This window comes from Abrus precatorius, unplaced genomic scaffold (genome assembly GCF_003935025.1).
Source record: "Abrus precatorius isolate BTA unplaced genomic scaffold, Abrus_2018 Scaffold5, whole genome shotgun sequence".
NCBI classification, from domain to species: Eukaryota; Viridiplantae; Streptophyta; class Magnoliopsida; order Fabales; family Fabaceae; genus Abrus; species Abrus precatorius.
In genome coordinates this window covers 8995721-9009118 of record NW_020874395.1, presented here as the reverse complement: position 1 = coordinate 9009118, position 13398 = coordinate 8995721, and the positions used below count along the sequence as shown (strand labels likewise).

At 28.2% G+C, this 13398-nt stretch overlaps 1 protein-coding gene across 1 annotated transcript; it reads left to right on the top strand.

Annotated features, from left to right (window-relative positions):
- Window positions 1–11686: 11686 nt before the first annotated feature.
- Window positions 11687–13182, top strand: LOC113867100 (UDP-glycosyltransferase 2-like). Its single transcript, XM_027502104.1, has one exon. It carries the CDS (start codon window positions 11719–11721, stop codon window positions 13117–13119), a length of 1401 nt encoding a protein of 466 aa, XP_027357905.1. The 5' UTR covers window positions 11687–11718; the 3' UTR covers window positions 13120–13182.
- Window positions 13183–13398: the final 216 nt, after the last annotated feature.

The following is a 13398-nucleotide window of genomic DNA, read 5'->3' as shown; positions in this document are numbered from 1 at the left end:
AAATTATAAAAATTAAGCAAAAAGTTACTAACTAAAAGAAGAAAGTATGTATTATAGAAGTACAAAAAAGTTACCCTAATAAGCATGTATTCTCGCATTAAGATTTTCATTAGAGTAAATAAGGGAAATTAAGCTTATGATTTGAATAGGTTTAAGGAAGATAAAACTCTTAATCTCTTATTTCAGTTATTTGTTAGTGTTACAAATGAAGCTCAAGAAACACAGGCCCAGTAACTTATTGCAGAGAATGAGGACTTGAGAGAGAGGAAGCCCAAACGTGTTATTCGCAAACCTGACTATTGAGAAAATTTTATCCATTATTAACTATCATATTCTAGAAATTAATTTGTTATGAGAGTTTGATATTTTCCTTTTGTCATACTATTATAAATGGTTATGATGTATTAATGTGGAGGGTAGAGGATATTCAACTTCCCTCTTCTTATAATTTCTAAGGAGGTTGTTCTGCCTCAAATCATAATAGTTTACCATTTTTAACAATTTGGTGCTTTCAATGAGCTCCATGGTTGACGACACTTGCTCTAAAACGTCCTCAACCCAATTGGACAAACTCAACGAGCTATTAAATAGGTTGTCTCTATTCTAAACTTCCATGATTGTCGTCAGTGCATTTCTGCCCTCGAGACCCAATCTCCATCTTCGGGTTCAACTTTTCATTCATTTAGAGCTGGGTCTTCACAATGCCACATCCTCAAATTAGATGTTCCTAGATTTGATGGCACAGACCTCTTGGGTTGAATCTTCAAAATTTCTAAGTTCTTCAAGTATCACAATACCTCTACTGAGGAACGCATCACTGTAGCTTCCTTTTATCTGGAAGGAGCGGCGCTATTGTGGTTCTGTTAAGTCTATAATTAGGCCCTCTCTTATAGCCCATTTATTCATATTTGACATTTATTTGAATTGGATTTTACACTAATTTAGTTGTTAATTATGCAATTTGATATAAAGAGGCCGCAAATATATTTTGGGCCCAAATTGATAGAAGATTAGAGCTTTGCAGCAGTCAGCACGCCAAGACTCATTCAATAAAGCACGGGAGTACTTCGAGCCCATGCACGATCGTGCTTAAGGCCTTGCACGGCTGTGCTCATCTGCGGGAAGCCCAATTATGAAGAGTTTTTAGGGTTTTCAAATCTTATTAAAGGGAAGACCTGAGGCACCATTGGGGGACAATTTTTGACATCTTGACTTTGGCTCTAGAATACATCTGATCTCGTCTCTCTTGCACGGGATCTTAGGCACATGCTTGGCGAGACTTGGAGCTTCAAGCGACTGTACTTGAAGACTGATAACTCATCACACTCTAGTTTTTCTACTTCTTTTCTTTATGGATTTATTCATGAATGTTTTAGTTCCTTTCTTTCTACATGAGTAACTAAGTCCACAGCTAGGGCTATGGGAACTATTGTTTATGAATTTATGGAATTTTGATGTTTGAATCTTAATTTGATTTCCGTTATGTGATTAGATTTTATCCTATTGCGCTGCTTTCTTAATCCTAATTAATTATATCGTCAGGCGACCGTACCTCGGTTAATTAATAGATCTATAGGGTAAAACGAGAGAAAGGATTAGGTAGACCAAATCAATCTTTCTCTTCTAATCGTTATTAAATTAACAAGTTCATAAGTTCCTTAAGCTTTCTTAAATTGATGTCTTGCATGACCATTAGGGATGTTAATTTAGAGAAAATAATATTAATATTGCATGATCATTGGGTATTAATAGTATTCATATGAATGATTGGTAATCACAAGGAAATCGGATTTAGAGTTAAATAGAAAAAATAACATAAAGGATTGAATAAGAAAACTCATACGCCCTACGTTCCTCTCCGATAAGTTTAACCAAGACGTGCAGTGTATTCCTTGCTTTTAGTTTTATAATTGATTTTATAAATTCTTGTTTTTAATTAATGTCGTATCTTTGAAGCTTAAACAATTAAATTAGGAAATTCTTAGTAATTAGAAATCAATCCTTGTGGAATGATATTTCAGGAACTTAATTTAAGAACCCTTTATTACTTCTCGATGGGTACATTTACCCTCTGGTTCCAATGGATACATAACAACTATCAAATTATCTCATGGTCTTAATTTTTACAAGCTTTAAAGGCTCAATTTGCCCCTACGATTTTTGATGATCCTACGGGTAAGATCTTTAAACACTCTCAAACAACTATCATGGCTACTTATTTGAGTGAGTTCAGACTCTTGCTAATCGCATTGAGGGTTTCCAATCCCTATTTCTTTTGAGTTGCTTTGTCTCTAGTTTATGCTCGCAGATTGTCAGGGAAGTGATGGCCCATCAGTCGTCTTCTCTTTCTCAAGTTGTTGGTCTTGTGTGCTTGCATGAAGAAAAGTTACAAGACCTATTGCGATTGCCAAGACCCCGTCTCATTTCACAATGGACACCCCCATCCATCACCAGAACCTTTACCCTAGTAACACCTGCCCCTGCTCCAACACACCCTAGACCGCTTCCTCCCTTATTACCGGTACCTATCGTCAAAACTTGTTACAAACAATTAACTGCTCCCTTATTGCTTGTGTTTCAATTGCGACCAGCGTTATTCACTAAACCACCGTGTTTTAATTGCTCTTAATTGTGAAGGAAAAGGCTATGTTAGATGGTCAAGAGGGAGACCCCTAGTCAGTGGCGAAACTTGGACAAAAAATTTGGGATGTTAAATTAACTTTTTTTATATATAAATTATTTTTTCTAATTAAAAAAAGAAATAAAAATATTCATCATTTCCTCTACTTAAAACAAACATCTATGATAATGAAATCCAAGAAAAATTACTATCTTTTACTAGTCATTTCATAAAATGATTATAAAAGACTATCATTAAATATCAAAGTTACCTTTAGTCAAAGTGTTACTCTACGCTTTTTTAATGACTTGAAATCTTCAATAATTGCGTCAGAACTAAAGCTTCTTACAATATCTCTTTCAATATAGATTACCATACTATCTGCTAAAAAGTCAGATTTCATCTTATTTCTCAATTTGGTCTTAATTATTTTCATTGTAGAAAAAGATCTTTCCATTGTAGCTGTAAAAATCGGAAGAGTATGATAAGACGGAGTAATCTATCAATCAAGTAGTAAACTTCTGACTTTTTTCGTTGTGGCCAAACATGTACACAACTCTTGCATTGTTGATAAATTCTTCAAATTTGAATCTTAACAAGCATCAACAATGAAATGCTGAAGTTGGAAATGCAAATTAATCTTTTCGTGCTCATTGAAATCCATGGGATAATATTTATCTACAAGACTACAAATGTTTTCAATATTTATCTACAGCACTCAGAGGTAAGACTAAAGAAGTCTCTTGTTGATTTTTCTCTATTTGTTGCATTAATTTACGACAATATCTATTACCATTATTAAGCTTTGTTGTTGCTTTTTTACCATGCTTCACAAAATACTCTACTAAACGTGCATATGTACATTTGACCAATGCAGTTATAGGCAAATTTCATTCACTTTTTAAAATTTTATTCACAACTTCAGATAAATAGGTAGTCATATGCCCAACGTCTTCCTTCGTAATCACAAGTCAAAGTTTATTTTTCTTTGGAGATACAGTTAATCCAACTTCTAATGTCCTCTGACTCGTTACAAAATTGTTCAAGTTTTTCTTCAAATCTTTGCTTGCATGTTGTATATCCTATAACAATAAATCAATAATATTATGACTGGAAATTTTCTCCATATGTGATGAGTGAATAATAAATGGACTTAAATTAAAATAACATTTGTACCTAATTTGATTAGCTCTTTCTTCAAGCTTGCATTCTTGAATCACTGATTAAAATTGCTATGTGACGAATGCAATACACATGATATGCGTTTGGTGGTTGCCACCCAATATATGGATTAGAAATGACACTTTTAATACTTTGATGTCTATCAGAGATCAAACAAATACTCGCCTTTTCAATGACATGAAGATGGACAAGAATAAAAAATCATTCCTATGTTGACAAAGTTTCTCCTTCCACAATGGCAAAGACAATTGGAAGGACACAATTATTTTCATCCTATACGATAGCAATCGGTAAAGTTTGTCGGTACTTACCATATAAGAATGTACCATCTACCTGTATTAAAGGTTTGCAAAAGTTGAAAGTAGTGATGCATTGTTTGAATGACCAAAATAATCAGCGAAACACTCTATATCTGTTATCCACTTGGTGACCCCTCACATAGTCATTGGTTTCAATTTTGTATACTGACCCAGATGAATGTAATTGTATGTACTCTAACCATCTCGGCAATGTGGCATACGATTCATCCTAATTACCAAAAACCTTTACTACTAGCTTTTTGTTTTGCCTTCCATGCTTTCTTGTAAGAAATTTGATAGCCAAATTGACCACTAATTCTTTCTTATATTAATGCGATTGGTAACAATGGTTGTTCTTTTATCATACCTACAAATAATATAGTTTTGTATAATGTTCTTGAATAATATATAGAACCATTAAACATATTAGGATAAATTGGTGAAACTTACCGAGAATGCAACTGCAAATGAAGTTTGAATCCAATTTTTGCCCAAAGTTGCTTTAACCCTCCAAGGACATCATGTTGTATGATTTGGGCACTTCACATGAAACTTTGTTGGTTTTGATTCTACCACAATATAACTTTGATGTGTTTTCATTGAACCAAATGAACTTTCTTTGGGATCCTCCTATTCAATTTCATTATCATCAACATCCTCATTCTCATATTCATATTCTACATAACCATGACATTCATTGTTAGGTAAACATACTTACAATGAAATTAAATATAAATTTTCATCAGAGAATATAAAATTATTATACTTGATTCAAATGGGGGTTCATCTGCCTCAAATATATTATCACATGAACATGATAAATTTAAGTCCACACCTTGTGACTAAATACAAGAACTCTCACTAGACACAATATTTGCATATACTTCAATTGCACTTCGTTGATTTTGTTGTAGAGAAGCACTCAACATGCAATCAATAACTTCGTTATCACATATATCCATAATTGTGTATTGTCTAACAATCAGGTATACTAAAAATCGTGAAATCAATTTAGATATAACCTGACTAGTAAACAGTTTCAGTTTTGCATGAATCTTTCATTTTAATGTCTCCAAACTTATTTCACATTCAATCTTAATCATTTTATTATTTCCTTCAAACGTAACACCTTCATTACTTGAAAATATTTGACCATTCTAATATCCAATGATCACAAAATCAGTCATCTCGCATCAACAAATTATACTACTCAATTAGAACTTATATATTTATTTAATTGTTAATAACAAATGACCCCATTCATATTTCAATTACAACTACAAAATTTCACACATTTTTCTATATTTTAATAATTAATTATGCTTCATTCAATTATATTAATCATTTTTTAAAATTTTGAAAACTTCCATATTTATTTGTTACATGATATATAATAACTTATTACCTACTTGTGCATCCTAATATACATAATTTCTACAAATATTCTTCTCAAATGCTATTAAATAAGAAATTAATATTTCTATATTTAATTAACAACTACAACAATAACTACATTTACAATACAGTGGACTTCCCATTAAAAAAAATGTACACTTTACATGTTTACCACAATTTTTCTCCTAATTTGGTTCCATAAATCAATTATAATAAAATATAAAAGTACATACCTACCATCAAATCTACATAAATATTATATTAAATATATTTAAAACCTATAATTATTTTACCAATTATAAATAATAAATTATTACAAATTAATTTAAATTTTATACTAAATTTTTACACTATTAATACAAAATATTATAAACAAAATTTACTAACCTCAACTATATATTCTTCCGCTCCTCCAATATGAATTGCAATTTTATATATATATATATATATATATATATATATATATATAGTAAGTGAAAATAGACAATAACCACTACATAGTAAAAAATAATGGATAAAAAGATTGATTGTGCCACGTGTCAAGACAACAGCAGTATTGTCCCAATCAAAGCGATAAGGTTGACGCATATTGACCACCGACAACGCTATCGTCCACTTATGTCTGATATTGTTGGCTTCTCAACATATGTCACCAGGAGGATGAGTATTGAACAAATGTGGCTGATAGTGTAAAATAATAATAAAATAATGACTATCATCCCTTTTTTTCTGATATTATTATTTTTTTTTTTTTGGTTAATTTTTTATGTCAACGTGTTACTTATTGGAGTAGTATTAGATCAAGGTGGGCAATAGAGTATTAAAAATAATAAAAATAAGGCTATCATCAGTGCATGGTTGATATTGGTCATGACATAGTAAAAAATTACACCAGACTGAAAATTAATTTTAAAGTAATATTAGTTTAAAACTTAGTTTTTAAATATGTATTAATTAAATAAAAAAGTCTATTTATATTTGCATTTAAACTACGTAATAAAAAATCTTGAGTTGAATGTGGATTGAAATTATTGATGGAAATATTTCTAAAAAATGATTATATGGATTTCTACCTTTACATTTATAATTTTCAGCTATTGCACTTTTTTTTAATTTCATATAATGAAGGATGAAAAAAGAAAAAAAAAAGATAAATGATGTAAAGAAAAAAAAAAAGAAAGTGAAAAAGAAAATGTAAAAAAAGAAAAAGAAGAGGTAAAAAGAGAAAAAGATGATGGACATTGGACCACATAAAAAAAGACAAAAAATTATAATTGAGTTAAGATTTTTTAACAAATAAAATCTATTTAAATCTATTTTATTTTTTGTTTGAAATCGAGTCCAAATACTGTTATATGAATTTAAATTGAGTTTAAATTTTCATTTTAAGACATTATTTTTTTTAAAATACATTAACTTCAATTTTTAGAATTTAAATATAAATAAATTAAAATAGTATTTTTTATAAAAATATTTATTAATAAAAATATTAGCATTCAATATTTAAAATATTAAAATTAAAATTTTAAAAAATCATATATTTTTTATTTGAATATTTAAATTCAGTCGCTGAGACCGGAATTAACAAAAACGAAACCTTTTTTTTAACCCCACTCAGTAAAGGTCGAAGTAAAATAACCTTTTATGGCGTTAGTCATCTCTGTGGTCCCTGTGTTCAGCGAAAAGCTAAAAGACAAATTTCAGTACATTGTAATTGTCCCCAATTAGAACTATTTTTGGTCGTTGTTACTGATATCCAACTTATTATTAACGTACTTCACTTTACGCTTTTAAAAATGCTATAATATTATCATGTTACAATATTCACCTAGCGCTAATAATCTAACAGAAAATTAAAATCTGTCATTTTAAAATGGATTTTTTTATATAAAAAGTATCATTATGATTTCATTGTATGATTAATTTTTTTATTAAAAATTATGAAAATAAAAAATAAAATAAAAGTTACTAACTAAAGAAATTTAATTACAAGAAAGTATATATGCATTATAGAAGTAAAAAAAGTTACTCTAATTTAATTTTTTTAAGAAAATAAATATTAGGCGTGTCTCACCATATATATTATCGTCTTAGGACTTTCACTGGAATAAAGAAGGAAAACTAAGCTTATGTTTTGAATGGTTTGAATAGGGTTTAAGGGAAAAAAAAAACCCTTAATCTCTTATTTGTTAGATTACATGTAAAAAGTTTTATTTTTGTTTTGTTTTGTGATGATAATGTTGAGAAATTACGATTTAGTTTATTTTAACTTGATTCTACATTAGGGGAATAATAGTATTTGTGGACAATGATAGAAAATTGAGTGGAATAATAATAATAATATAATTGAGAAGTGATTAAATTCTAAAATACTTAATAGACTTAGATTTTTTATTTTATTTTTTGCAATTATAGAAAGGTTAACTAAATGAAAATATTAGTAAAAACTATAGAAATAAATTATCGTTTAAGTTAAGGAATGCAATAAAAGTATATAATAATAACAATGTTTTTATGCTGAAATAAAATGATTGAAAATTTGTATTAAAGAATTTAAAATTAATAAAATAACAATTTGAGATTTTTAAGGCTATAAATAATAAGATTAGAGCCTTCATACATGAAATTTTAAATTATTCTTATAAAAAAGGTTGGTAAGAAAGGACAAACTTAATAATTATATTTGATAGTTATATCAAATAATTAAAAAAAATATTAGAGAAAGATAAATAAAAATAAAATAAAATAAATCAATTTAATTCGATGTTGAAACTAAAAAATTGAATTAATTTTGTTAGTTAATGATAAAAGAAAATGAAAATTAGTTATAAACTATATTTAAATAGGCTATTAAATTAAGAATTAATTTGTGGTTAACATTTTAGAATTAAATTTTAATTATAAATACTTGAAAGAAAAATTTTGCTGTCCATAATAGTTATACTCAACTTGAAAAGAATGATTTTCAGTGAAAAATGCATATAATTTAGATTAAAAAACATTGTGGAGAGACAAATAACATTTCAAAAACTATCTATATAAAAGTATTCAAGTCAGTACATACACATAATGCCGAGACTTCATTAATCTAAGATTAATAATGTATCCGTCGTGTGTATAAAGTAATAAAAAAAAATAGTTTGTTGATGGAAATTTTTTCTTGAAGCATGTATGTAAATTGCCCTTATAATTGGAAAAAATTAGCAAAAGTTATAAGAATGTGATTAGCTGAAATTATAAGTTGACAAAGAGAACTAATAACTCAAGATATAAAAGAGTAATCTTGCAAAATTTATGCATGTATTGACATGTTTTAGAGAAAAAAAACTACACTTGATATGCGTTTCCTAAATACACATTTATCCTAATGATATCTTCAAACTTATCCTTATTGGTTGAGATTGGTTCATTTTCCAAGTCTTGTATAGGTCTTATTGATAATACAATACAAGTACTAGTTTGGGCTAAGATGGACCATTGGCTCCTGAATCCTGATCACTTTTTCTATTGGCAGATTGCTTTTTTTGTGAATCTGAATTGAAAATATTCTACTGGAATCCAGTAATATGTTAAAAAAATTTGGTTAAGGTACAGCTAAATATAAAGAAAACTTTTCATGCATTTCATAGCTAAGAAACAATTAAAATATTGTATGTGTTTAATTATTATTGAATTAGTTTACTTATTACCTTAAATCTATTTATTGTGTTGTTCATATATAAATTCAATTGTATGGTCACATCTTTTTATTCGTTTCATCTATTATTTATTTATTTCAAATGTATTGAGCGAAGATGGAAATAAAAGGTATTTATTTTTTTACTTGTACAAAAAATTACGTTAGAATTAATGGGTTTTTGACTTTAAGTAAGTTTGGAGGAGATTTTTAGAACAAAAAAAAAAGAAATAAGAATATATTTTTAATTTTAAAATTAAAAAATTATATATCATTTATTATGACAAATATATTATTATCACATTAAATTTATATTAATATATTAATTTATATTTTTAATTTAAAAAAATATTTATTTTAAATATATTTATTTAAAATATAAATTTTGACTTTTTTTAAATTTCCATTCGCAAACAATTCCTCACATAATAAAATAATTAACTCAATAAGTTTAAGGTGTAAAAAGAAGTAGGGTTTATATAAAATAGTGAAGAGATAAATAGGTAAAAAATATAGATTCTAGCCCTATAAAAGCTATATATGATTAATCTATTTATATATTAAAGTCTAAAAATATATCTAAGTGTTGTTTTTAAATAAAATCAAAACCAGAAAACGACGTAACCCCACACTAATTAAGTTCACACATGGAATTCCAAACTTGGCGCGTCCACCGTGGCAGAGCTCGCCGTTGACGTTTGCTTTGAGGCTGATTTGATGGGTTTTGGTGTGAAGTTCTGCCCAGTGACAGTAACATATTATGCCATTATTGTAGTCCCCGACAATCTCATTGCGGTGGCGATAGCATTCTAGAATGAAGATATCGTACTCCTTTTTCTTCTTTTTACTTACAATTATAATTATTATATTTTTAATTATAAAAATAAAAAATGCTTTTATATGTATTCATTATCATTTTTTATGTGCTTATTTATAATAAAACTTATATTAGTAAAAAATTTATATTATATATTTATTTAGGAGTAAAATTTTTTCATACTAATGTAAATTTAAAAAATTCTTATACTAAATTTAAACATTCACTTCAATTATATTTAACCTATTATAATTTATTATTTTATTAATTAAATAAAAAGTATTAGTTTGAGAAGATTTTTTTATTTATTTAATATATGAGTCACTGGTTTAAATATTTATTATTATAAATATTTTTAAATTATAATATAAATTTATAACATATATTTCAATTAATTATTTATTTTATAAAAATTTAAAAATTGGTTTTTTTGTGAAAAATAAAAAATAGCTTAAACACTAAATTTCACATTGAATATAATATTATATATATTATTCATCTTAACTATAATATTGTTATTTGAATTTTAATTTTTTAATAATTTTTTTATCAAATTTAATTTTAGTCAGAAAATATTATTTATATAATAAATTTTTAATATTTTTAATGAATTAAAATAATTAGATAATATGATGAAAAGGAATAAAACATCTTATTAAAATCATTTCATAACCATCACAAGGAATGAGAGAAACATTATTAGCCCATAATCCTGTCGAGTACACAGGAAAAAAAATATGTTAAAAAAATATTAAAAGTATGTTTATTTTTATTTTTAAAAACAGCTTTTATTTTTAAAAAAATATTATAAATTTGTATTATATATTTTAAAAAAATAAAAAATTATTTTTGAAATAGAAATTAAACATATTTTAATTATTACTTTTAAAAATAGACTTTTTTATATGATATTTTAAAATAATATATATCAAATATAAAATTATAAAAATATGAAAATTTAAAACCTATTATTGATAATTTAAAAATAATAATAATTCAAAAATTACTATTTAAATAAATTTAATTAATTAACTAAAATTTTAAGATCAAGGAGGACAATTTTTAAGATTAACTTATCTTATTCAAAAATTGTTAATAATAAATTTCGAGTCTTACATTTTTATATTTTTTAAAAAATTATATTTTAGTATATAATATTAAATTTTTATATTAAATTTATTTTTTAAAAATACTAATAAAAAGTTTAAAAATATTTTTGTTATAAAAAAAATACTGTATTCCTTTTAATATTCTTTGTATTACTTATTTTTTAAATTTTTTAATATGTTATTTTTAATTTTTAATTTCTTTAATTTAATAATTCAAAATTGTAATGTCAAGATAAAAAGATTTTAATTATTAAAAATAATTTATTTAACGTGTGTTAACGCATATTAAGAATTTATGTATTTTTTATTAGAAGTATCTAAAATTTAAAATTTTATATATTTATTTTTTATTATTAAAATTTTCATTTATATGTATCAATTTTTTTAATTTATTAATAAATTTAATTTTAAATAAAAATAAAAATAAAATTAAAAAATACTGTAATTAATTTTAAAAATTTTAATATATTTTCATATACTATTTAAAAATAATTTTTAAAATAAATTTGATACCGACATGCCATTATGGGAGCTCCCTGTCCATAAATAGATCTAAGTTCTGCCTCACAACTTCATTGAAATCCATCTGAAAAACAAACCCATCATCACCTTTCTAGATCATGGCGAAGGACACCATAGTTCTATACCCTACATTGGGTAGGGGACACCTAATTTCCATGGTAGAACTAGGCAAGCTCATTCTAACCCACCACCCTTCCCTTTCCATCACAATCCTCATCCTCACTCCACCGCCAACCATCGCCCCAACCTTTGCCTATGACTCCATCACCCAATACATCAGCACCATCTCCACCACCACACCCTCCATCACCTTCCACCACATCTCCTCCACACCATTGCCCACCTCCACCCTCTCTATCCCCTCTCACCTTCTCCCCCTCCAACTCTCCCTCGACAACACCCAAAACGTTTCCCAAACCCTCCATTCCCTCTCCAAAACCACCAACATCAAAGCCATTGTCATGGATTTCATGAACTTCAACTCCCCACAAACACTTACCCAAAACCTCAACATACCAACTTATTTCTACTACACTTCTGGAGCCTCCACTCTCGCCATCTTGCTTCATTTCCCAACCATTCACCAAAACGCCACAAAACCCTTGAAAGACCTTCCCATGCAACTTCAAATCCCTGGCTTGCCCACACTTTCCACCAATGATCTTCCAAAAGAAGCCAAAGATCCTTCGGATCATAGTTACCAGGTTTTCCTTGAAATATCAAAAACCATGAGGGGTAGTGTTGGGATTATCGTGAACACCTTCGAAGCCATTGAAGAAGGACCTGTAAGAGCCTCAAGTGAAGATGGAACCACCCCACCTTTGTTTTGTATAGGACCCGTGATTTCTTCTCCTTATGGAGAGGAAGACAAAGGGTGTTTGAGTTGGCTTGACTCGCAACCGAGTCAAAGCGTTGTGTTGTTGAGTTTTGGAAGCATGCGAGGGTTTTCGAAGACCCAGTTGAGGGAAATAGCTATTGGGTTGGAGATGAGCGAGCAAAGATTCCTGTGGGTTGTAAGGAGCGAGTTAGATGGGGTTGACTCGGTTGAACCGAGTTTAGACGAGTTGTTGCCGAAAGGGTTTTTGGAGAGGACAAAGGAGAAGGGAATGGTGGTGAGGAACTGGGCCCCACAAGCTGAGATTCTGAGTCATGACTCGGTGGGTGGGTTCGTGACTCACTGTGGGTGGAACTCGGTGTTGGAAGCGGTTTGTGAAGGAGTGCCAATGGTGGCGTGGCCCCTCTACGCTGAGCAAAACATGAATAGGGTGATTTTGGTGCAAGAAATGAAAGTGGCTTTGGCGGTGAACGAGTCAAAGAATGGGTTAGTGAGTGCGACTGAGTTGGGGGACCGAGTCAAGGAACTCATGGAATCGGACACGGGGAAAGAAATTAGACACAGGATTTTCAAAATGAAAATAAGTGCTGTTGAAGCAAGATCTGAAGGTGGATCTTCACGTGTTGCTTTGGATACGTTGGTTCAGCTGTGGAAACAGAATTAAGCCAATTACTATTTTTTCTTTCTGTCGTAAATGTAAATTAAATTATACTAATGAATAAATTACGCTCTCATGTTTCTAATATATAAAATAAGTATTTAACTAAAAAAATTATACTTGAACCGTGAGCATTGAGCAAGCCTTTTTTATGTTTTTATTATTTTTAAAAAAAAAATTTATAGGCAAAACAAATCTTATTAAAAAAAGTTCAAGGGAACTCAAAATCCATATACACAAAAAATTATTTACTCAGAGAAATAAAAAGTAAAAATATATTTATAC